This window comes from Lycium ferocissimum, chromosome 7, assembly GCF_029784015.1.
Source record: "Lycium ferocissimum isolate CSIRO_LF1 chromosome 7, AGI_CSIRO_Lferr_CH_V1, whole genome shotgun sequence".
Classification (NCBI taxonomy): Eukaryota; Viridiplantae; Streptophyta; class Magnoliopsida; order Solanales; family Solanaceae; genus Lycium; species Lycium ferocissimum.
The window spans coordinates 35,227,644-35,253,779 of NC_081348.1; the positions used below are offsets into that span (position 1 = coordinate 35,227,644).

Genomic DNA, 26,136 nt, shown 5'->3' on the forward strand with positions numbered 1-26,136 from the left:
GGATATTGTATCCAATGGAGCTTTTTTCTGGGTGATCGAGAAATCCATCTGAGTCAACCCTTCAAGCCAACTGCAACCTTAAAAAGCTCGGAAATGATTGAACCACCCTCTATCCTTATCCACTTAAATACTAGACTTAGTTTCCCTAGCGTAGGGTTCGAACATGTGATCTAAGTCACAATTCCCTCAACTTTTGCTGATTGAGCTAACACCGGGCTACATCCTAGGGAGATTTATGATCCCTTGAGTAGTGGAAGGAATTTCTATGAACGTGTTAAAGGCTTTCAACTTGATAATGTGTATTTTGCATGTTTGCTAGGGGGGAAAAAAAAAAAAACTAAGAATTGAATCATCTTAAACCTTCATGAATCATGATACCTAAAAATATAAGCTTGAGCTTTCAATGCTCTAGAAGGTGCAGACAGACATACGAATTGAGACTCATGAAAATCCAACGACAAAAGAAAGAAACTATATACAGGAAAAAGACCAAATCATAATTAAAAATAGATACACGAGCTAACTTGATGTAATTGTTGTCTGATCAAATTCTTGAACCAACATAACGTCCAAATTTTACATGCCTTTAGATTGGCTTTTAATTCATGTAACACAAAGTAATCATCAAAAAATTAAACGAATTAATTAGATTATCATTATCATATGCAAGTCAAATTAACCTTCCAATATTTTGATTCTATTAATTTGCTTTGAATTCAAACTGCAAGCTTAATTAACAAGAATATTCTAGAACACACGAAAATCTCCCCCATTGAGTACTCCAATCCACCCAATGAAACAAAAGCACACACGAACATTCAGTTAGTTAAAGGATAATAACTCTAAAATACTACACCAACAATATCTACAATACCAACATTTATTAATATCGTTCGATTAATACACATACACGAACTAATTTACATTTTTTCCCTTAACTCTTTTTTTTTTCGTGGCAAATATATATATAGGAGTAGTATTTAGTTTCAGGATTTAAACTTGCGATGTTTATTCTCACGGATCAAAGGTTTTGTAACCTGATAAAGTGCCACGACGGATCGAAACTTCCTTTCCTTAGGTGAAGGAGAAGCTTTCTCTTCCATATTGACGGCTGTTGATGATGATACCTCAGCTGTGTCGCCAACGCTTTCTTCCACTACTCTTGAACTGTCGCTGGCGTCATAAATGTCACGGCTGCTATCGGAATCGCCGCTAAGCTGAATAAGTTGTAACACAGCGTTCATCTCCGGCTCCGTTAGCTTTAACGGTTCCGTTTGGATTCCTCTATTTTTCACCCTTGATTTCTTCATTTTATGGAGATGGAGATATTGTATATAGTCGGTGTTTAGTTTGCGGGGAATTGATGGGGAAAGAATATTTGGGGGGCTATTGCCTATTTGTATTCTTCAGGTGGGTAGTGACGAAAATATCTTTGAATCTCTCTTTTTGTTTTTAAATTTTTTTAAGGTTTGTTTAACCAATTACGTAATCGCTAGTTTCAGAGATTTTTTGAAGGACACGGCTGTAATTTGCGCAATTCTTTTGGTCTTTTATTTTCTTTCTTCTTTTTTCTTTCTTTTGGGTAAATATCATCTGGTCATACCTTCTGCTCTAAGTAAACCCATTTAAGTTAAACAATAAGCTATTTGAATGAAAGCTAGAATTTGGACTATCCAAGTCCACGGTGGCGATTGGTTAAAAAACAAAATAAAGTTCCCACTATGCAGCATCAACAACATCACAACTCTATTCAGGCAACTCGTGGAGTCAAGAACACCTAAGATAAACTTATAACAGACAAATGGAGTTTGTTGGATTTCATAGGTGGTATTAGTAGTACCAACTTAACAGATTTTAGACTTCACTTCCCACGAGTACTTGAGTGTAAACATTACTTAATTTTTTATTTTATTTGATGTGAAGATATTTTAGTCAATTTTTATGCATTACTCGACTACTATATCGGATATTTGCTATCTCTCACCAAAGACATATACTGAATAACTTTGTCTATCAAGAAGCAAGTGAGAAGAAGTTAACTAACATTTTTCCATCAGTGCTCCGATTTGAATCCTTATCTCCCATTGTTTTCATCCATTTTATTGACCGCTAAACCACATTTTTACTATTGGATATTAAGTTTCTACTGGAATAACTTTAAAAAATTAGAAACATGTGTTATTAGAAATTTACATGTAACATGTCGAAATACTCTTTAGTGTAAAACCTTTTAGGAAAATTTCTATTGAGCTTGAGAGCGGTCCAAATTGAATAATATTAACAGTACTAAGAGCATCTTTGGATTGTTTAACTCAATAATAGTTAATGGTTCGTCGACACGAGTATGAAAATGGCAAAATAATGGCGTGATTTACTACCTCTACCATGTTAACAATAACTTTGAAATGCACTGCACAAGAAGAAGAAGCTAGCACTGAGCTTCGATGGTCGTGAATGCTCAGCCATGTGAGTGAGACACAGTGAATTTTGAAAATTAACTCGTTGGCAGTAGTAATGGACCATGCAGACTTGAAGGGACAAGTGAATCGTAATGATGAATCACCTGAAACTTAGTTTGAGAAGGAGATTATTGGATGTACGAATAAAATCCAACCATATCGGTAGTTGAAAATATTAGAAGCTACATATATATAATGGATCCAGTGCAAAACATTCAAGAAAAAAGTGCAAACTTAACCCAAAATAAAAAAATATTACTATACCATATTAAAAAGAATATCTTTGAACTGATTTAACCACACTACACCTCTTAAAAAATGGAAATATACTCTTTCCCAGGTCTTCTCCTCTAGTTTAAAATAGATAAGTAGAAAGAAACAAAAGGACACAGTACAAACTAGCATTAGAGCGACTCGTATAAGTAGGAAATTCTTCCTTACGTAAGAATACTTCAGGTGTTACACAGATATCGGCAGACAATGGTATGCATGCACTCCAAATCGTTATTTAGATTACCAATCATTTACCTGTAATTGCAGTATCACCTTCATAGCTTCACTTTTACAGTAGTTTTAATGAGTCAACAAACAATAAAAATAATAGTAGTAACGATACCTCAATCTCAAACTATTGAGCTTTGTTGTATGAATAGCCATTATCAGTTTTGCTCCATTTGATTGATTGTGGTTAATATTTCAATCAACAACAACAACGTATCAATTCACGACTAGCTACATGAACAAACATTATCACTAATACTCCATTACGATCCATAATCTAAATATATCTAACACTATATAGAAATTCCCTTATATATATTTTAATGTTATATCTCTCACATATATACTAAGATCTCTGTTTGGGTCAACAACAACAAACCACTAATTACTTTTTCCTTTTACATTTCATTACATGTTAAATACTCCGGAGTAATTTTTTTTTTTTGTTTATAGTTAAAGTAGGATTTTTCAATAATAACATCAGCCACGTGTGAGGCGGTCATTCAGAGCAAGGAAGAAAAAAGACTAAATATAATAGACCCAGACCGTCCATGCCGCCTTACCACATATAAAAGGCTCCATTAAAGTTATTGCGTTAGTTTTTTTTTTTTTAAAAGTATTCCTTAATAAAGGCCATTATTATGCACCTAATAAACCTTGTACCTAATAAGCCTCGAACTCGAGCATGATTAAGGATGAAGGGATATCTACCACTGCACAACCTTGTTATATTATAGTGCAACTACATGTACTCCCTTTATTAATTTTGACTTTTTGACTATCATCATCTTTCTACTTCAAACAACAATCTTCACACATGTTTTACCAAATGGGGTGTCCTCTCTTTTTCTTCACTACAAGAAGGGGAAACGACTTCTCATTTTAGCAATCAAAAGGTGAATGCATGTGGGAAGAATAAAAAGGGAACTGCCAGCATACGGCAGAAGTTAATTTTTTTAAACAAAATGTGGGAAGAAAACGTAACATCTTACCTGTTGTATCAAGATAATTGTTGAAGTTACACATTCAAAAACATGACAAACTAAAATGCTTGAATTTAAGGTATATATAATTTTATAGTTTACTTGGATTCGAAACTTCCTATATGTGAAATTTGTTAAAAATAAAAAAGGGGGGTTGTCTAATATCTTTCTCATCAGTTGATACCTCAAGGGAACTTTAAGAACCAAAATGGAGTCATGAAGCTTTAATTGCGAATCGCTTCCCAACGGTCTGTTCCGGGTTCGTTTAGATCGATTCTAAATTACGTTTCGGAAGAATCCGACATAATTTTATAAGGATACTTTGCCAAAGTAGATAGAGTCAAAATTGAATTAAGTCCTTATGATTCAACGAAAGGGCGTATAATTTCTCGACTCCACAACAAAGATTTGAAGGATTAGCTTTTCAACTTCACCATTCCTTTCGGGGGAATACAATTCGAGATGAAAAATTTCAAGAAACTATATTTCTTACTAAGTTCTAAGCTATGCATGTGTCTGGAATATGAAGGATATTGTATCAAATGGAGCACTTTTTTTTGGGTGATCGAGAAATCCGTCTGAGTCAACCCTTCAGACCAACCGCAACCTTAAAAAGCTCGGAAATGATTGACCCACCCTCTATCCTTCTCCACTTAAATACTACACTTAATTTCCCTGGCGTAGGGTTCGAACTTGTGATGTAAGACACAATTCCCTCAACTTTTCCTGATTGAGCTAACACCGGGCTACATCCTAGGGGGATTTATGATCCCTTGAGTAGTGGAAGGAATTTCTATGAACGTGTTAAAGGCTCTCAACTTGATAATGTTGTATTGTGCATGTTTGCTAGTTAAAAAAAAAAAAAAAAAAGAATTGAATCATCTTAAACCTTCATGATACCTACAAATATAAGCTTGAGCTTTTAAAGCTCTAGAAGGTGCAGACAGACATAAGAATTGAGAAAAAAATATTGCTATGAAACCAATCGTTGTAAATCATGAAAATCCAACGAGAAAATTAAAGAAAGAAACTATATACAGGGAAAAAAAGACCAAATCATAATTAAAAATAGATACACGAGCTAACTTGATGTAATTGTTGTCTGATCAAATTCTAGAGCCAACATAACGTCCAAAATTACATGCCTTCAGATTGGCTTTTAATTCATGTAGCACAAAGTAATCATCACAAAATTAAACGAATTAATTAAATTATCATTATCATATGCAAGTCAAATTAACCTTCCAATATTTTGATTTTATTAATTTGCTATGTCAGAAAGTTTGAATTCAAACTGTAAGCTTAGTTAATAAGAATATTCTAGAACACACGAAAATCTCCCCCATTGAGTACTCCAATCCACGAAATGAAACAAAAGCACACATGAACATTCAGTTAGGTAAAGGATAATAACTCTACATACTACACCAAAAATAACTACAATACCAACATTTATTAATATCGTTCGATTAAGATACATACACGAACTAATTTACATTTTTTTTCCTTAACTCTTTTTTTTTCGTGGCAAATATATATAGGAGTAGTATTTAGTTTCAGGATTTAAACTTGCGATGTTTATTCCTACGGATCAAAGGTTTTGTAACCTGATAAAGTGCCACGACGGATCGAAACTTCCTTTTCTTAGGTGAAGGAGAAGCTTTCTCTGCCATATTGACTGCTGTTGATGATGATACCTCAGCCGTGTCGCCAACGCTTTCTTCTACTACTCTTGAACTGTCGCCGGCGTCATAAATGTCACGGCTGCTATCGGAATCGCCGCTAAGCTGAATAAGTTGTAACGCAGCGTTCATCTCCGGCTCCGTTAGCTTTAACGGTTCCGTTTGGATTCCTCTATTTTTCACCCTTGATTTCTTCATTTTATGGAGATGGAGATATTGTGTTATAGTCGGTGTTTAGTTTCGCGGAATTGATGGGGAAAGAATATTTGGGGGGCTATTGCCTATTTGTATTCCTCAGGTGGGTAATGACGAAAATATCTTTGAATCTCTATTTCTATATTTAAGGCTTTTTTGAGGCTTGTTTAACCAATTAAGTAATCGCTAGTTCCAGAGATTTTTTGAAGGACATGGTTGTAATTTATGCAATTCTTTTGGTCCTTTTTTTTTCTTTTTCTTTCTTTTGGGTAATATCATATTGGTCATACCTCTTGCTCTCCGTAAACCCATTTAAGTTAAAGAGTAAGCTATTTGAATGAAAGCAAGAATTTGGACTATGCAAGTCTACCAAGGGGGCGATTGGTTACAAAACAAAATAAAGTTCCCACTATGCAGCCTCAACAACGTCACAACTCTATTCAGGCAAACTCATGAGTCTAGATCGCCTAAAATAACTTATAACAGACAAATGGAGTTTGTTGGATTTGTTCATAGGTATTGGTAGTGCCAACTTATCAGACTTTACACTTCACTCCCCGCGAGTACTTGTGTGTAAACATTACTAAGTTTTTTATTTTATTTTATGTGAAGATACTTTAGTCAATTTTTGTGCATTACTCGACTACTATATTGAATATTTGCTATCTCTCACCAACACATATACTGGTACTCCGATTTTCGTCCATTTTATTGACAGCTAAACCACATTTTTACTATCAGATATTAAGTTTCTACTGGAATAACTTGAAAAAATTAGAAGCATTAATGTCTAAGTTAGGCTTCTACCAATTGAAAATGGTAAACTATATTGTTTTGTCTTTTAGTTAGGAGCAGGCTGGTCCATGAATAGTGAGAGGGAGGGAGAATTTTCTATGAAAAGTGAAACATTGACGTTGTGAAATTACAACCTGAACCCCAACATAAATAATTATATGTTCAAATGGGCGAGTATATTTCACATCAACATCCAATTAAGGCTCATTTGATAATTATGAGTTACTCCTGATGCTCGATACAAGGTATCAAGTAGTAACAAATTGCATCACTGTTTATAAGTTTGCGCCTCTGCAAGCCATAGCTTTAGTGGATTGTTACGTGGCACTTAATAAACTTGTAGTAATAGTCAAAGACAAGGATGCATCAACGACGCGTGCATTACGCCTCAAATGGACATGTATATGGACTGATTTCATTATCCATTGGTAACAAGATACATTACTTACACGGTACACTTTTCATCACATCACTGTAAACAAGAAGGCAGATACATATTTTTCAGTTAGCCTGTTGAGCATTCGCGTTCTGTCCCTTGGATCTCAATAGTGAATTAATTAACCAATGAATTCGCGGAGCGTCAGGGACGAACAGGCTTTCCTCCTCAACCCAGATTCGTGTCTCCACCTGAAGGGTTTGAAGGTCGTGTCTTCGTTAGGCATAAATAATATATCTGTCCCTAGGATCTTGATTGTTTGTTAACCAATGGAATCTCTCGGCATCGAGGCTGAGGATAGCACACTTTCTGTCTCCACCTGAAGTGTTTGAAAATAGCGTTTTGTTAGGCATTGATGAGATGCAAGTACCATACACAATCATGCCCCACGAAGACCTAAGAACCCGAAAAGGGGATGTATCCAAAAACCCAGTGTCATTTCATAATCAGACAAATTCTGTACGGAAACTATTTAATCCATCACAAGGCATTGTATTCAGCAGGTGGCATAACCTTATTGCAGATTCATTTAAATACTACTAGTAAATAGCACTAAAGGCTGCCTGAAATGAAATTAAGGATTCATATAGACGAACAATTTGTGTAAGATTCATTCAATTTTCTGTTTAGGGACTTCATGAAACCCTTTTGATTGAGAACTTCGCACAACAAACACACATCAACATTAGCACTTCTTTTGAGAATAAACAAACACACAACTACTTTTCTGTTCACCCAGTTGACACTATTTAACTAAAGAAATTTTTACCTACATACTGCATAATTAGTTTCAACTGGTTGAACATAAAAGAAATAGGCAAGTATCCCAACTTAGATCTTCAGAAAGGACTTCTTCCATCTTTTCTTTTTTTTTTTTTTTTTTTTTGATAAGGTAAAAGCTTTATTAAAAGGGTACCGAGAAGGTACTTAGGGTTACATAAACAGAACAAAAAGCACCAGAAAGAAACAAGCTACAGGACTTTGCTTCCTAATAAGTCTAGAAAATCCATTAGTTGGTCCAGACTGCCTATTGAACTACTCCTACACCAGAAGAACAAATTCTGCAAACAACTATCTTTTATTCTATAAATAGGAGATCTATGTCCTTCAAAACAGGCCTTGTTTCACACTGTTATTTCATCTGTTATTTCACACTTTTCGTCAGCAATAACATTTGAATGGCACACATTTGGAGAACATTCCTATCAAATCATTTGTGGGAAAAAGAAAAAAATAATCGAACACCTACAAAGGGTGTACTTACATAGCCCAAGCTTGTGAAGACAGTATTTGAGACCAGTCAACTTTTGAAGATATTGTCTAAACTCAGTAAAGAGAACCTGAAAGAAACAGCTTTTGAACAAGAATATAATCAAGACGGCAAGTACTGCAGAACACTAAGCTTCTCTATATAAATGGAGGAAATATAGAGTGGTGCGTCATGAAAATTCAAGTAGCAACAACATTTATACAGGAAAAAGGTGACTGACTATATTCCAACAAATTGTCAAGTGCAAAGTCTGAAGCAACGGAAAAGACAGGCTCTAGCATCCAAGTTACAGATAAGAGTAAAGTTAGAAAGTTAGGTAATTTACACACAGATGTGCCAACAATGCATCTTCCAGAACGTGAAGGAGAAGGAGAAGGAGAAGAAGAAGAGGCCAACACTGATATAAAGACTAAAATAATAAAAAAGAAACACAAAGAAATAGAGAATAATCACAGTTGACAAAGCTGACAGGTGATAACTCACAAGAAGCAGAAAATTAAACATAAATTGAAATCCATCTTTCAGTTGATACCTGACTGAACAGAACATACGTATATCAAAGAGGGGAAGGAGGGCTTATATGACCTGTCAGACAGCAAATTAACATGCTGCGTAACTATAACCAATTGAAGATCCTATAGCCAATCTTATAAGATGGTTACCTATTGCAGTTGCTACTTTGCAAAGAGAGAAAAGGGTACCGGCCCTAAAAAGTAATGGAAGTGACACATGTCACCTTACTGTAATGGTTAAAAGGAATTTAATAACAAAAGAGTTTAAGTACATTTGAACTCTATAAAGTTGGCTGATGGGAATTTTAAAAAATGTGAATGATGTTAGACTTTTGTTTCATTCATTTAGGAATGTCAGCTGACTGCTTAATGGTTGGAGTAAATCAAGTTGATGATATGATCAGTAGTACTTCAAATTATTTAGGAATTTCCATCAGCATTATGAATTGGTTCACCAGGTTATGAAGTACTCAAAAAATCGGCAGAAGGTTAAGGCTTACCTACATCGAGGACGCCAACCAGAATTATAAAAGATGCCAATATGCGCTCAATGTGTGGGACAACTCCTGGCGCCTGTCACCAAAAAGGTTGCTGGACACAGTCGAATTGAGAAACAGAATAACAAACTCAATACTTGCATATTCTAGTTGAAATTCTGTAAGAACTTGAAGATGAATAAAATGACATGCACGTTCTCCGCAGCTTTAAGAGCATTCTCAAGGAAGCCCTTTCATCTGAGGAACTTAAATGTTCAGAAGTAAACTAGTCCCCACATCCCTTCTCATCACTGATAACATTGCAAAGTAGTATGAAAATCGCTCACAAGACTTTCAACAAACATAACAATGTTTTTCATTGTAAATTTACTTTCCCGCTTCAGTTTCTTCTAACTCAACAAACTCTTCAAATTTTCCCTCCAGGCTCCAATTATTACACTAGTCCATGGTATCTTAGCTGATTTTCATAGACAGTTTCCCTTTTCAGAAAAAGGCACCTAGTTTCATGTACAATCCTTAGTTTCTGATAGTTATCGTTCAAAAATCCTGTCAAAATGATGGAACCCTATCAGGCTATCAGATGGCATAGTAGACGTCGTCACATAATGAAACTTATGAAAACATAAGCAGAAGGCATCTTGGCTAGTTTTCTCTTCTCAAAACGAGGAAGCTTTAAGGAACACATAACCAGAAAAAATTAGAGGGGCATGTAATGATTCTCATGTTAATGACGAATTGACGTTAAATCTGGTGATAGGAAGCCTATGCAACTCAAATCTTTTTTTGATAAAGGGTTATGGAACTAAAGATCTTAGAAATGCAGTTTGTAAACTAAAGAGTTCCTTCCTGTTTCACAAATGACATACCTGAACTTATCAAAAGAGGAAACGACTACTAGATTATGCATGAAAAAAGAGTGACCTTCTCACCTTACAGAAACTACGATGACCATGCTTCTTGAGGTTGACATAGATATGCTGAAGCAATCTTCCTCGAGTTCTGAAGCACTTGAAGAGAACAACAATCCACATGTTCCCTCAGCAGTACCAAATGAACCAGATAAATTTTTAAATTAAACAGCCACTGGGATATCCAAACTTGTCCTGAATGGTACAGATGGCTTTGAAGATGATAAATCCGAATTCAAGTCCTTTGATGAAGTGAGCCTTACTTTATAAGCTTCCTTTGCCATCCCAGCTTTTAGAAGGCATGATGTCAAACAACTTACTGTAATATCATCAGGGACACAACCCAATGACAGCATCTTATCAAATATGGCCATAGCTTCAAGCATTCTTCCTTTCATGCAATGCCCGAGAATAAGAATGGTGAAGGTGATTTTATCATGGCAACACCCTTTGCTCTCCATTTCTGCTGCAATAACATTTGCTTCGTTTAAATTACCAGCCTTGCAGAACCCATCAAGCACAGGGTTGTATACAAATGGTTGAGGGACAATATCATCCCTCAATTTCAATTGCCTCAATAATTCCCGAGCTTCATTTAGCCTATTCTCCTTGCTCAAAGCACCGATAAGAACAGAGAAAGTATATAAGTTTGGAGACAAATTTCTGATGTTCATTTCATCCCAGAGCTTTAAGCCCTGGTCTAACTCTCCAGTCCGACAATAACCGTCAATGAGAGAGGTGAAGGTAACAACATCAGGAGGGTAACCAACTGCACACATTCTCCCATACATGTTTATAGCGGAAAACATGTCTCCTATCTTGCCAAAACCATTAATGAGAATGTTAAAAGTAACCAGATTTGGACTAATACCATAAGTAATCATTTCATCCATAAGATTTATAGCCTCATCCATCCTGCTCAACTTGCAGTAACCAGAGATAACAGACGTATACGTCACAACATCAGGTGACAATCCATCTTGTAACTCAAGATCTGTTAACAAACCTCGCGCTCTATCCACTTGACCAACAGTGCACAACCCGCTTATAAGAGTGTTATACGTAACAATATCAGGGAAACAACCAAAACTTCCCATATCGTTGAAAAACTCAAACGCCTTATCAACTCCACCAACTCGACAAAGCCCACGAATCACAATGTTAAAAGTGCAAGTATCTGGAAACAATCTCTTTGACCTCAAAATATGATCTTTAAAAAAATCAACTGCCTCATCTACCCTACTTCGCTTCATTAACAAACTCAAAAGACTATTATGTACAAAAGGCCTAACAATACTACCTTCCTCACTACCTAACTCACCTTGAGAAATCAAAATTTCTTTAGCAAACCCAAACTTACCCGCATTTGCAATTGCTAAAACTACACTTTCCAAGATCGAACTTTCCACTAAATACCCATCAGTTTTCATATACTTGAACACTAATACCGCCAAATCATGAAACCCCATTTGACAAAGTGACCTTAAAAGCAAATTAAAAGTCCCAATAGAATGAACAAGATTCAAATTAATCCTGGAATACTCAAAAAAACGAAATGCCAATCTGGGGTTATTCAAATTAGTATTAATATGTTGAATAACATTAAAAGCAATATAAGGGTCCAAATTCTGACGAAAATAATCAGAACTGAACACACCAAGAGATTGCTGAGAATGGTGAAAACAGAGAAGACATACAACTTTAGTAAACCAAATGGATTCAAGTCCGTATGATTTAGAAGAAGAGTGAGCATGAAAATGTCGAGAAATGAGGAAAATATTGGACACCCGTTGAACCCACAAGGGCATTATCTCTGGTAACCGTTCGTAGGGTTTGAATCGATCTTAGATATAAAAGCCAGTTTTTAGTCATACCATTTTAGTGTAGTGGTAAAAGGAGAGTTACCGGGAGTGAGAATATTTTATTGGGGTTTAGGGTTTTGGAGATTAGAGGCGGCCGGAAAAGTGGTCACCTCAGCTTGTTTGGATGGTGGCGTCGATGTTGCAGGGCTATAAGGTTAAAACGCAGATACAGTACAACAATCCCTTGTGTTGTTTTTTCCCATTTCAACCTCTTTCCTTTCGTTATTTTCTTTTGTGAAAATTGTTTCCTTCGTCTCACTTACAATTTAAATAGATTTTCTGTGTTTGTTTACAGATTTTATGCATTTATTTTTATAATTTCCTGTAAAAGAAGGTAATATAATTTTAAAATATTTGTAATGAAATAGAAAACTAAGGTTTCATATGTTCGTTTTTATTAGTATTAAAATGTCTGAATCTGTATAACAAGATGTGTATTAGGATTTAAATGTATAAATCTAAATACTGAATAATTAATGATATTTATTTATCATTATTTGAATGTATAACACTTATCTTTATTTAAAAATAGGCAAAGGGCCAAATATACCCCTGTACTATCAGAAAAGGATCAAATATATCCCTCATTATACTTTGAGTCTAGATATACCCCTGCCATCTAAATATACCCTTGCCCTTACACTTTGGTCTGCATATACCCCTCATTTTAATGGAGATACACATGTTATTATCCTATTGGTCTATTTTAAACTATTCCTAATTAATTAAAATTCTACCCATAACTAATTATCCAATTAAAAAACTCATGGTCGTACCGAATAATTGGGTTGGTTTTTAATTTTATAAAAATAAACCGAAAAAATGTCGAACCGTACCGAATACATTTATATGTGTAAAATATATTCTATATATTAGATTATATATAATAATAAATATTAAAATTTTCGTCTTGAGTTCGGGATGATGAAATAATTAGCACCTAAATTTCCAACTTTGAAACCTATTATACTGCTCCTATTGAAATTAAATTAGTTCTAGCGTCTCGAATAGTAACTAGCTTGCAAGCTCCAAGGTATTCCTCCGATCTTGGATAAAAAGTTATAAAATATTAGATATTTTTCCTCTCATACGATTTTAAATTTCTCTTATTGGATACTTAATCTTAGTAGTCTCAATTCTTGAGTCCTATCTTGATTGATTTTTGCCCCTTCATGCGATATAAATTATATTTTTTGTCTTTGCATAACATTGTTTTACACTATCATAAAATAGTGGATCAATCTTTATTCTTGTCATCTTTTATGTTTTCTTGATTTATCACCTTTTAAACAAGAAAATGTCAAAAGCTGTTGCCAAAGTTCTATTGAAGTATGCATGATATTGTGTCTAAAAATCGAAAATTAACCGAACAGTACCGATACTGAAGAAAAACCTAGATGATGGTACGGTTTCGAAAAGTCTAATTTTGATTCTACAAAGTGAAATAACCAAAAAATTAATATGGTATAAATTTTATAAAATAACCGCCCAAACTGTACCATTGACGCCCCTAAAAACTATGCCTTCAAATAAAAGTTTCCCCCTTTTTTTTTCTTTTCCCCACACTTTCACAATTTCCATCAGATCTAACAATAGAGTTCATAAAATAATTGATGGAGATCAAAATTGATCACTTCTGACAAACTTAAAGGAAAATTATAAATATATACTTTAGAGACTAATTTAAACCTACTTCCAATACTGAACCATTTTTGTTATTTTCTCGTAATTAAGATGTCATAATTATTATTTTGAATATGTTTTAAGAAAAACTAAAAAACAAGTAAGGCGAAAATGGCAAAGTATATAATGCTTCTTCCTTCCCCTAAAACCCTGCAATTCTCTACTGGTCTGATTTCCCTAAACCCACAGCCACTTGAAGGGCAGTTACCTTTCCCCTTCTTCTTAAATGGCAGTGGACAAGAACAAGCTTGACGAAGAAGCTTTAAGTCTACGCTTCTACAAAATTGTTCTAAGTTGGGACTACCTTCGTCTCATCAAAGAATCCGATGTAATTTCACTATCTTTTTTACACTTTCCTACTTTTACCCCCTCTTTGTATATATGTGGGTCTTAATATCTTAGTATTTCAATTTATTTAGCGGACGAACAAGAAAGATAAAGGAGGGGATGAAGACAATGCTCTTGTTCTGAAAAAAGCCAAGAACTCGTACAAAGACGTTGAAGATTATCTTGCAACATTCGAGCCTCTTTTATTTGAAGAAGTGAAAGCTCAAATTGTACAAGGGAAAAAAGATGACGAAGAAGGTTGTAATTGTTCTTGTTATCTAACCCTCTACTAATCCCACATTGTTAATATATTTGATATTTTACCAAAAGAAAAAAAAAACACTTTTTAAGTGATCATTGCGCCAAGATTTTACTTGTTTCCGTTCCCCCTTATTTTCAGTTAATATAAGAATTATATATATAATTTCTATGTTTTCGAGATGAGCTTCGGTTAGCAATTAGTCCAATTAAGGCGAAGTTTATGTGCGTACGGATATCTATGAAAAAGAACCATACAACAACAATGCCGATGGACAAGAACTATCTCTCGAAAAATTTGAATAATTTGCCTTGTTCAAATTATTGAGTATTGGGATGAAAGAGTCCAAATTTCTTATAGGTGACCCCAACTAAATAGGGATTGAAGCACAATAGTATGTTTTCTTGTAGTTGATTGTTTGTGCAGCTTTATAGAGGTGTTCGTTGATGAAAGAAAGGATGACTCTATCCACATGTTGACCCATGAACTTATGCATATGTTATTGGATTTTCATTTTTGCAATTACTACAACTACATGGACTTAAGAACAGCTAATACTAGCGCAAGCTGGCCTGGACACCACGATTATCAGATAAAAAGAAATGAACAATCAATACTATTACATTACTGTTTTGTTTTTAAAACCTGAGAGCGACTAATGCAATTTCATCTATATAATTCAGACTGCATTCAAAGCTTACATTGGTATATCTTCAGGTTTCATTTGTATCATTTTATTTGGTTGACTCTGTATTCATGTACTTAGCATATTCGTTCTCGGGTATTGTAGAGACACAATGGATGGAAGCAGTAACTGTAGGGTGCAGTGAGGTTGACGGATTTCACTTTCCAATGATTTCATGCAGTGATGTTGAATCAATATCACAGAATGATCTGTTGTTACTTTCAAATAAGGAGGTACCAATTTCTGTGGACTTTCTTTATGCCTTTCACATGTTTGCTTTTTGTTGAGTCCGAACATACGTGTAAAAGAATTAGTGTCCCCATGCTATCCTACTTAATGTGAATACAAGCATTAATAATGTGATCACTGTACGTCATCTTTTTCTTTCTGAGGTCTCTTGATAGTCTGAAATTAAATAAAAATCTTTGATATTTGGGTGCTTGTGGTGAAATGTTTGCAGTTTGGAGACGGTAAGAGACTCCCAACTGCATATGCGTTTGCGTTGGTTGAGGATCGTCGACCAGACAAAATAAGACTTCGGATGCATCTTAGTGGAGAGTTCAAACAATTGAATACAGAGGAGACTGAAGCTTGCTCGAGGCTTTTGAGTATGCGTCCTCTTGTTACAGAAAATTCGAAGCTCTTATATGTTCTTAAGGTACCCCGACCTAACTTCTAAATTCTTGTCAAACTTTAGGTTTTCCAATATATTTGGTTCTTTGTGGTTCTACCCTACATGTGGAAAATATGTAACACTTGGGCGCAGTTTATTATACTTTCTGGATGAAGCTCTACTCTGAAAAAAAATGAGCTGTTTTAAGTCTGTGTAGATCAAACTTATAAATTGAGGTAACTCCAACTCAAAAGGTTACTGGTGGAAATAGTGCTATGCCTGATTTTGGTTCTTTATGTACGAAAACATTGTTAAGTTGCAATAGAGATGCTCTATGTTTCTGAAGGTGATCATAATTTTTTTATGTTAGTGAAATCTTGGTGAGTTAGTCATTGTAGAGGCTGGCTAATTTATTTGTATGCTTCAATATTAATATTACCGAGACAACAAAAAGGACCAGTTCCTATATAGTTAAAATTGGTATTGCATTTAAGATGAAAATAAATTATCATATACTCTTGCGAAACAGTTTTCCTTTTTACCATGCGTGCTTCAATTTGCAGATATGCAGTTTATCAACTATAGCCCGTGAATATGTTGCTCTGCGGTCAGTGAGCTCTCTCCCATTTAAGGATTTGATACTATCAGCAGCTGAAAGCAATCGTTCTACAGAAGATCATGCCTGGAAAATATCTAGACCCTTGAAGGAATTTCTTGAAAGCAATCATAACAAGTCTCAGCTTGATGCTATTAATGTGAGTTTTTAAAACAGCTTTATCATTATTCTTATCTCATCTCTATTATATGCAGTAAGCACTTTTCTAATATATTGATTTTGCATAAACACATATATATAGCTGTCCATATCAATGTATATGTGCTGTCTATATCAACTCGGTGCTTCTGTCCCCCCTCATGACCTATTTGTAGTTCTTATGTCATCAAAACTTAGCAAACGCTTTTCTCATTCAGTATTTCTCTTTGCAGGCAGGGCTTTCAAGGAAAACTTTTGTGTTAATACAGGTTTGACTTAATCCATTTATTCTCTAGGTTGTAGAAATAAAACATTCCATCTCTTGTGCTCTTTCAAGTGTCCTATTTTTGTGATTTATGCACAAAGATCTCGAAAAGCCATGACGAGTGGAGCTGTTCAATGCTCAATTGTGTATTTTAATTTATTCCAGGAAAAATACAGTCTGATTCCTTTAACGTATTAAAGTTCCCACACAAAGAGATTAGAGTAAAAAGTTTAGAAAGGCAGTGGTTGATAATCAAGTTAATCTAGTATCATTGGTGCTTCTAACCAAGAAGTTGGAACTCTAATAGAGTTATGTATTTAACAAAGTTCATTACTCTAGGGTCCACCAGGGACTGGAAAAACACAAACTATCCTTGGGCTTCTCAGTGCCATTTTGCATGCAACTCCTGCTAGAATACACTCCAACAGGTATGCTGCTTAATTTTCTTAGTTACTGCAGATGAACCATATTAGAGAAAAATAATCTGGTTGTTACTATGGCAATTACCAAAGGATAACACATTCTCTTTTATCTACTTAATTTGTGCAGGGTGAAGTTGAGTGGTGTAAAACGTGGACCAGAATTATCCATGGCAGACAAGTAAGTCTACAGAACACGCGTGAAATCCTGTTGATATTTATGAATATGGGCTGATTGATGTACTTATTTAAAAAAAAGGATATGTGTTGATATATCTACTTTTATTTACCAGCCATACATACGTGTATATGCTGCCTTCTAAGCCCTACACAATGAAAGGTTTGAGTTGAAAATGTAAAGATAAAAACTTCGTTAACTGTATAATCCTTAAGGATCATAACACGACAGTGTAGAAACCATGTGTGCATCGTTTGTTTTCCAAGTTGTGCCACCATATCTAGGAAGCAAGATCCTTTGACTGTGGAGATTAAGCTAAATATACATACACTTGCTAACTGATCATTGTGAAGATCGAACATCTCCTTTCTTTCTAGATGGACGGAGAAGCAGCATGGAAGATGGTTTTTTCTTTTCGATTTTATTTGCAGAGTGATCTATAGAGTGTATAGGTGTATTTGTTGGCTGTTGACCAACTTATCTCCCCTATTTTGCCAATGCTTATTCTACATGCATAATCTGTATAAATTCGAAGTTCAGAAATGTGTGAAGGGTCCTTTTCCAGATCTCTTTAAGGCCTTGTTTATTTGAAATATCACATAGGGTAAAATGTTTGAACTTTGCAGATACAAACACTGGGGACAAGCCTCTCCATGGTTAGCTGGGATTAATCCTCTAGACCAAGAAATGCCAATAGATGGGGATGATGGATTTTTTCCTACATCTGGCAATGAAATGGTATGTTTTGTGTTGTCCATGGTAATGCTATGAGAAACTTAAATTTACGCCATCTTACACTAAACTGTCTTTCTAGAAACCAGAAGTAGTTAATTCCAGTCGAAAGTATCGTGTTCGTGTTCTAGTTTGTGCTCCGTCAAATTCTGCTCTTGACGAGATTGTATTGCGCATTCTAAACACTGGTACGTTCTTTGTTATGTATAGATTTCTTCTTTCACACAAGTTGTGGTGTTGTTGCTATGTTGTGTATGAATATCTTTTCTTGATTGTCTAATTTTCAAAATTATAGGACGCTTTTATACTATTTTTGAGCTTTTACAATGTGAAATTTCCACTTTTCTGAAAATTGCGCGAAGAAGTGAACTGTTCACTGATGTTATATCAGTGAGTTTGAAGCTTTTGGTATCTGTTTCACTTGTGAAATGAAATAGGTATAATGTACAACAATGTGATAATAAAGTGAAGAAATTGCTCAGAATGGGAAATAGGCTTAAATGCAGGAAAACCTGAAAGAGAATCGACAGCTTTTCTAAGGCTCAGAGTTGCAACTAAGTGAAGAAATTGCAGCCTGTCGAAGCAAACACTTATTGGAGAATCATCACAAGGGCTTGGAAGAGATCAGCAACACAAAGAAAACCCTCTGTAGTATCAATTATCGCCTAACAAGCATAGCCTGTGAGGATAGGAAGACTCACAAAAAGGAATCTTTACCTATGATAATTTTTATTCCAACTTTAAAAAGAAGTGACTTCGAAAAGATAACATGATGTTTTAATTGACGAGATACGATATGAACTTTAGGAAAGAAATGAGCTGCTCTGCCTCTTCTCAATAGATTTACTTCTGCATGTATTTATCACCACCACCCCAACCCCCCCCCCCCCCCCCCCCCCCACCAAAAAAAAAAAAAAAAAAAAAAAAAAAAAAAAAAAAAAAAAAAAAAAAAAAAAAAAAAAAAAAAAAAAAAAAAAAAGAAAAGATTTCTACTTAAGTATGTATTTGTTTCTTTAGCCTATGTAATCAGCGGTAAAGCTCGATGCCCACATTTTATCGTCTTATGAAAGGAAATGACAAACAACCTTGTGCTCCGAGATATGGAATGTCTTCTGCTGCAAAATTGCATTTATGGTTATCACTTTCAGGTCCTTATAAAACCGATTGTCAATTTCAGGTATCCGGGATGAAAATGACCATGCATACAGCCCTAAAATAGTACGAATTGGTCTTAAAGCTCATCATTCTGTGCAGGCAGTCTCCATGGATTACCTAGTCTGTACCTTTCACTTGTCTCTCATTATTCTAGAGATTCCAGTGCCCATTGTGGATGTTCACCTAGTAGGTTTATGTGTATGTAGGTGGAACAAAGACTGTCCGGCATGGACTCACAAGCTGGTGATAGGCAGAAGCAAGGAGGGCCTGTGAAAGATAAAGACAGTATTCGTGCTTCTATTCTGGATGAGGCTGTAATTGTATGCAGTTGCACCCTCTTTCTATAGCTAATAACAGAATTCCACTCAATGTCAGTTGGACCCTCCTTCTATAGTTACCTAAAGCGAGTCAATGACTAACCTATGTTGTGCAGGTGTTCTCCACTCTCAGCTTCAGCGCTTCCCCCGTTTTCACTAAATTGAATCGTGGTTTTGATGTTGTTATCATAGATGAGGCTGCTCAAGCTGTAAGTTACTGTGTCCTCTATAGCCTTGAATAGAATTTATTGACTATTAAAGGCCAAAATATGGTAATATCAGCTGAACAACACGGTCCTTATTGTTTTTGCTACCTGTTATTGTCATTTGTTGTTCCTCTATTTACTTTACCTTTTTGCATTTTTAAGTAAGTTCCCACGCCTGTGTTGTCTTCCAAGCCCTCTCCCTGCCGGAGAAAGTTTCAGTCCTGAAATATACTTTCTTTTTTAGTAAACCTTTCTTGGACATCCTTCAGATAGGATTCTTCATCACATCATTCGTACCGACTCTCTACCACTGTCATCATCAACTCTTGAGTCAAAGTCATGTATAAGTAAGTTCCTACGCCTGTGTTGTCTTCCAAGCCCTCTCCCTGCCGGAGAAAGTTTCAGTCCTGAAATATGCTCTCTCTTTTACTTTACTTTTTTGCATTTTTAAGTAAGTTCCCACGCCTGTGTTGTTTTCCAAGCCCTCTCCCTGCCGGAGAAAGTTTCAGTCCTGAAATATACTTTCTCTTTTAGTAAACCTTAATGGAAATGATGAAACTGAGTTTTGCACCTTTGGGGTTGGAGTTTTGGTTTTGTGGGGGGGGGGGGGGGTGCTGCCAAATTCAAATGTGAACCCTCAATTGAACAAAAACACGTATTTGTTACATAAAAAATAATCAGAACTGCACATAAAAAGGGATGGTCATCTCCATGTTTACCCTTCGGAATAACAAACCCCAAAATTTACCCATATAAAAAATAACAAACCCCAAAAATGCCCATTTCAACCATTCCATGTTTTTGTCTCCACTGCGTAAAAGTCCAGTCTCTGAATTTGTTTTGCGTAGTAAAACAATCCGACAAAATAGTTAGTAGGTATATGTGATACTAAAAACTATAAGAAAAAGTTTCCTTTATCTTTGAACACATCAGGTATGACTCTTATCCAGAATTAGAAGCTTCATAAACAAAATAAACCCGTTAGAAGAACCATAGTTGACTTCACAAGCAAATTACTAGTAGCAAATTGCAACTTATTGAAAAATAATCCCAGTGTATTCCATAGTTGACTTCACAAGCAAATTACTAGTAGCAAATTGCAACTTATTGAAAAATAATCCCAATGTATTCTATGCATTTGGTCCTTAATCTTATGGAGGAGTCCATTGGTCATATTTAACTTCAAACAAATATGCTTAAATGGTCCTAATCTTAAGGATTGAAAAAAGTGCAGTTCATGTTAAATGATGAGTTGCTTTTCTGGTCTTAATCTTATGGAGAAATGCATTAACAGTTCTTGCCCTAGGAATCTAAGTTAAATTAAACGAAAGTTGTGCAAGTGGTGCAGACCTTATGGAGTGGAAATATTGCACTTGCTAAGGAAAAATGAGGATTTATTGTGTTCTACTTTAGGCGGGAAATGTGGGTAAAACCATTGTTACTTGCTTTGACCATATCTGAGGCACTTTTACAGGTAGGTACTGCAGTCAGTAAAATGCCAGGTTTGTGAAAAGTAGGGAGGTGTTGCACTTATTTTCATAATACGGGTAAGTAAATTGCAGAGTGCCTTAACCACATTGGGTTAAAGTCCTTTTTTCTCACTAAGGAAGATTTCCAGTTAAATAGAGAACACAATGACCATACAACCAAGAAGTTTCAAAATTTCAAATTCAGTAATTCTATTTCATATTGTCGGTGTAATTTTTCTTCAATGTAAAAGACCATACAGAATTAATGTCTAATAATATACCACTTATCAAAAATTTATACTAATGTTCTGCCTGTCGAAAAAATATCCCCTAATATACTAATATAGTAATATGTAAGTCAAACTAACGTTTCAAACTCCTTGATAATCATATTCCCGATGATACATGCAAGTTATGAAGTATCTTCTAGTTATACTAAGTAATCTTCTAGTTATACTAAGTGTTGAGCCGCCTTGTACTATGTGAAATAACTGGATTTCCTTATCAAATTTACTGAGCTTCTGGATTTTGCCTGTAAGTGCTGGCCGATTTGTATAGAGCAACCTTAACGTCCTTATTAAACAGGTGGAACCAGCGACACTTCTCCCGTTGTCCAATGGATGCAAACAAGTATTCCTGGTATGGATGTTGATGCATATATGCATGTGTTTTCCCAATTTTTTTATTAATTATATAGTATTCCTTGAGCTGGGAGATTTGGGCATACTTCCCATGGTGATGTCTGTTTCTTTCTTCTGGCATTAAATCAACTCCATGGATTTGACATGAATGATATTAGTCTCTCCACCTTTTTATCGACTTCTCGTTTGTGGGATGTCTCAACATATTGTCTACTTTCTGTGTCATGATAATTGATAGCTCAGAACTCATATTTCCTATATTATTTTTCATTTATTTAAAGAGTGAACTTTATCTCTCCACACTGCTGAAAAGTATTTCAACAGTATTTGAACATGTTCACATGTTGGGTGAGTAAAACTGTAAAAGCCCCCCTCTCCCCAAAATGGTTAGTCTATAGGAGATAAAATAGTTTAACTGTTGCCCTATACATTAGAGAAGTACTTATTATGTGTATTACAAGCTGTTAAATTCTTCTATTATACATTAGTAACCATTTGTCTTTATCAGAAAAACCATAATTATTTGCGTTCTAAGTTTCTGTGTTACATATGAACATATATAGGTAAGCTCCTTAAATGCCAATGTTGATCAATTGTACTGATCTGATCTGTATGTGCTCTATGCTGAAGAGAGTTTTGAAAGCAGCATTTGTTCTTTTCTCATTGCATCTTGTCAGGAAACATTTTAAACTTTTCTTCTTATCTTTCCCATGTTTGACAGGTCGGTGATCCAGTTCAACTGCCAGCCACTGTGATCTCACCTATTGCTGGAAAATTTGGGTAAAGCAACTGCATGTACACACTGTCAATAAAAAGTGTTGTTGCACACTTGACACAGAAGTATTTCTTCAAAAAAGTAAATATAATCTTTACTATGAAAATTGTTTATGATTTTTGGGTCTAGACTCTGTATGACAAATATAACATCGGAAGTGTGCAAATTACACCCTTTTAGAAATGAAACTGGAGATATCTTTGTTTTCCTTTTTCGAGAGTGTTCCAAGTAACCAGAAAAGTCCTTGGAAATCCTAATTCTTGTTTCTCTAATTTCATCTTTCCTCCTTGGGCGTGGGATTAACAGATATTGCGTCAGCTTATTTGAGAGACTTCAGAGGGCGGGATATCCAGTACAGATGCTGAAGACTCAATATCGCATGCATCCAGAGGTTTGCGAGCATTCTCGTTTATGGCATTATAAACTGGCACATTTTATGCAACTGCTGTGACATCAATCCCATATATTCAACGTCCAGACATGTTTGCGAAAGCTCTAGAAACTTTTAGGTCCTTATTCCAATTACTTACAGCAAAATAATACTGTTGTCATTGACCTATTCCCATTTGACTAGAAAATAGATAACTTACCTTTAGAGCTTCCCGGGCTCTAGGTTCGACAACGTTCACTCTTCCATCTTCAGCTGGTCTATTCTGCACTCCCCTAGCAGCATCTCTAATAGGGTAACATTCAACAAGGATACTGATTTGTTTACTGCTGCATTGTGCTTGCATCATATTTTGAAGCATGAGCAATGCGGAGCGCGACTGATAACTCAAAGAAGATCAAATGCTTAAGCATCAAAGTTTCCAGAAGTGAGAAAAAAGTTTTCCTCCCTAGTTTTTAAGGAGAAAGCTTGAAGAGAGATAAGTTGGCTGATACAGTAGTAAGGAGAAAAAATAAAAAATCAGAAATAGGCTTCTTGTAACTAGGAATTGAATGTGTAGGTGGTAAATAGATCTGAGAGGAATAACTTGAAGTTGCCTTTCAATCTAAATTTGGTGATCAGCGATGTCAATATTTAGTTTCATTTGTGTTTAACCTATGAATCGTGAATCCTCACTGCTTTTCATCTTGAGATAATATGATTTGAAAATGACAGAAAGTGAGGCTTGAGAAATCCACAGATAGATGGTAGATGTAGTGTCCTCGCACGATGTGGAACAGACAACAAAGAAAAAAACAATATAATTGTACCTTCAAATGCGATGTTGGGGTTCATAGGCCCATGAGAGGAAGTTCAAAGGATCTCTATTTTGGAAATATATTGATGTAGCTTTATCAAATTACAAATTGCAGATAAGGAACTTTCCTTCCAGAGAATTTTACGAGGAGGCTCTTGAAGACGGACCTGATGTTGAAGAGCAGACAAAGCGCTCTTGGCACGAATACCGTTGCTTTGGACCTTTTTCCTTTTTTGACATACATGATGGGAAGGAATCCCAGCCATCAGGAAGTGGTTCTTGGCAAAATGTTGATGAGGTTGAATTTGTGCTTGCAATGTATCGCAAACTGGTCTCCAGATATCCAGAGCTTAAATCAAGTTCCCGGTTAGCTATTATATCACCATATAGGCATCAAGTCAAACTTTTGCGTCAAAAGTTTCGAGAAACATTTGGAGTGGAGTCTGACAAAGTAGTTGATATCAACACTGTTGACGGTTTCCAGGTAATCCTTTGATTTTTCTGACAGATTTCCTGCATCATTAGGCACTTGGTTTGTGCTAAATGAGATTCAGGCTTTTGGTTCTGTGAGGGTCATCATACTTGATGGCTTGATGCACCTTCTCCTCTGTATTTGGTTAGAGAGAAATAATTTCACTTTGTTACAGGGACGTGAAAAGGATGTTGCAATATTTTCATGTGTTCGAGCAAGCAAAGATAAAGGCATTGGTTTTGTTGCGGATTATCGGCGAATGAATGTTGGCATAACCAGAGCACGGTCTTCTGTCCTGGTATTCATTTCACAAACGAAAATGATAGTTTTCTAGTACCCAGTCCTACTTTTCATAAGACAGTTAATGTTCTGTAAACAATGTTCTACATTTTGAATTTAGGTTGTTGGTTCTGCATCCACGTTAAGAAGAGACAAACGTTGGCAAAATTTAGTTGAGAGCGCGGAGCAGAGAAATGCGCTCTACAAGGTAAAAGCTCAAGACAGAACTATCTTAGTAATCTTTGTTGAGAACTTGAGATATATCTTGGCATGACCCTGAAAAATGAGGGATGAGTTCAGGAATATAACCAAACTTTAAGAGGTCTTGTAAACTTGTTAACCTTGTGTTGTGAACTAGGAAAATAATTATCTTATCCTTGTGCCGTCTAATTTTCTTTTGCTTCCTTGTTTTCGCTCCAACACAGTGTTTGCTTAGTAGTATACATTTTAATTTTATTTTTTACTGAACTCCGCCTCCAAACTTGCGTGTAGTTTAAATTTTTTCCGGTTTTATAGTGTTCTTTTGGTGCCACCTCACCTTCATCCTTAATTTCTGTCGTCCAATCAACACATTTGTATATTTGTCTTCGTTTTTAGGTTTCCAAGCCCTACGATGAATTCTTTAGTCAGGAGAATCTCAAATTAATGGAAGTGGAAGCTGTGCATGACAAACCTGAGGCACCTCCAGAAGATATGGACATTGAAGTGCCCGTTGCTGCTGAAGCTGATCAAGCCCCACCCGAAGAACATGATTGGGGTGATGCTGGAGAAGAAGGGGGCTACGATGAGGACTAGGTTCGTCTATAATTGTTTCTGCCATCATTCTTTGACCAATATGAACTGCATTGCAAGATTGTTCCCGAAGGCTCTCATTCGTATGTACACTAGACGTAATTTATAGGAATCATAATGATGTCCCAATCATTTTAGTATAGAGACTGAATTTCAGTTGATTATTAGGAGCTTGGAACAACTTGACATAGATTGTGTAGGGCTAATCTTATCATAAATGATTATTTGTACGTGGTGTTTCAAAAGGGTTGTCATAATGTAATATTAAATCAGCAGCAGTTCTCAATGTGTAAAGCCACTTTTTTTTCTTTTCTTCATGCCAACCATTTCGTATCAATCAGCTGTGATTCCTTCACACTAATTGGGTTGGTCAGAGTGAATTTTCTCGGTAGTACTTCCAATAATTTTGAAGAAATTTGCAAGTTTCGTAAACAAACATCTTCTAAGATATGTTTTGAAAACGTTACAGCAGCTTCTTAAATAGGCTTACAATCAAGCAACTAGTTTATGCAACCAACTTTTCAGTAATGTACTGAAAAACTTTGTAATAGTTTTTCTTCTTCTATAAACATGAAGCTTAGACTAGTCATTTTGCACATCAATTTCAATTTTACCAAGAGAAGAAGCTGTTTCCGAAATTTTGTACATCAATTTCAAGCAAAATAAAATATTGGCAAAAGTCATAGACAGCCTCCCAAACTTTGCCACAGTTTTCTCTGGAGTACCTAAATCGAGGATTGTACCTATTAGGCACCTAAACCCCTCTAAATTTATACCACATAAATACCTTTTGCTGAAGTGGCAAAAAAAGTGAACCACACTTTTCTTGGG

General features: G+C 35.5%; 3 protein-coding genes across 8 annotated transcripts in view; 1 reads left to right on the forward strand and 2 right to left on the reverse strand.

The window, feature by feature from the left end:
* LOC132064636 (large ribosomal subunit protein uL3-like) overlaps positions 1-26,136 on the reverse strand; it is an 84,065-nt gene that overhangs the window by 44,878 nt on the left and 13,051 nt on the right. The gene's annotated exons all lie outside the window — the stretch shown is intronic.
* Positions 6,980-12,347, reverse strand: LOC132064631 (pentatricopeptide repeat-containing protein At2g06000). 6 transcript variants are annotated; one of them, XM_059457682.1, is made up of 4 exons: positions 10,260-12,347; positions 9,338-9,406; positions 8,316-8,391; positions 6,980-7,370 (listed from the first exon to the last, which is right to left on the reverse strand). In XM_059457682.1, exon 1 carries the CDS (start codon positions 12,044-12,046, stop codon positions 10,403-10,405), a length of 1,644 nt encoding a protein of 547 aa, XP_059313665.1. In that variant the 5' UTR covers positions 12,047-12,347; the 3' UTR covers positions 6,980-7,370; positions 8,316-8,391; positions 9,338-9,406; positions 10,260-10,402. The 6 variants fall into 6 exon arrangements, with proteins under 6 accessions (XP_059313665.1, XP_059313662.1, XP_059313663.1 ...); XM_059457679.1 differs by having other exon boundaries at positions 9,334-9,406; XM_059457680.1 differs by having other exon boundaries at positions 9,338-9,424.
* LOC132064633 (probable helicase MAGATAMA 3) lies at positions 13,922-25,581 on the forward strand. Its single transcript, XM_059457683.1, has 20 exons — positions 13,922-14,111; positions 14,203-14,368; positions 15,160-15,287; positions 15,515-15,712; positions 16,231-16,422; positions 16,655-16,690; positions 17,026-17,114; positions 17,236-17,286; positions 17,910-18,021; positions 18,098-18,203; positions 19,193-19,290; positions 19,377-19,490; positions 19,604-19,696; positions 21,748-21,801; positions 22,525-22,583; positions 22,885-22,969; positions 23,878-24,246; positions 24,410-24,532; positions 24,635-24,721; positions 25,111-25,581. The coding sequence occupies exons 1-20, from the start codon at positions 14,010-14,012 to the stop codon at positions 25,306-25,308; spliced, it is 2,460 nt and encodes an 819-aa protein (XP_059313666.1). The 5' UTR covers positions 13,922-14,009; the 3' UTR covers positions 25,309-25,581.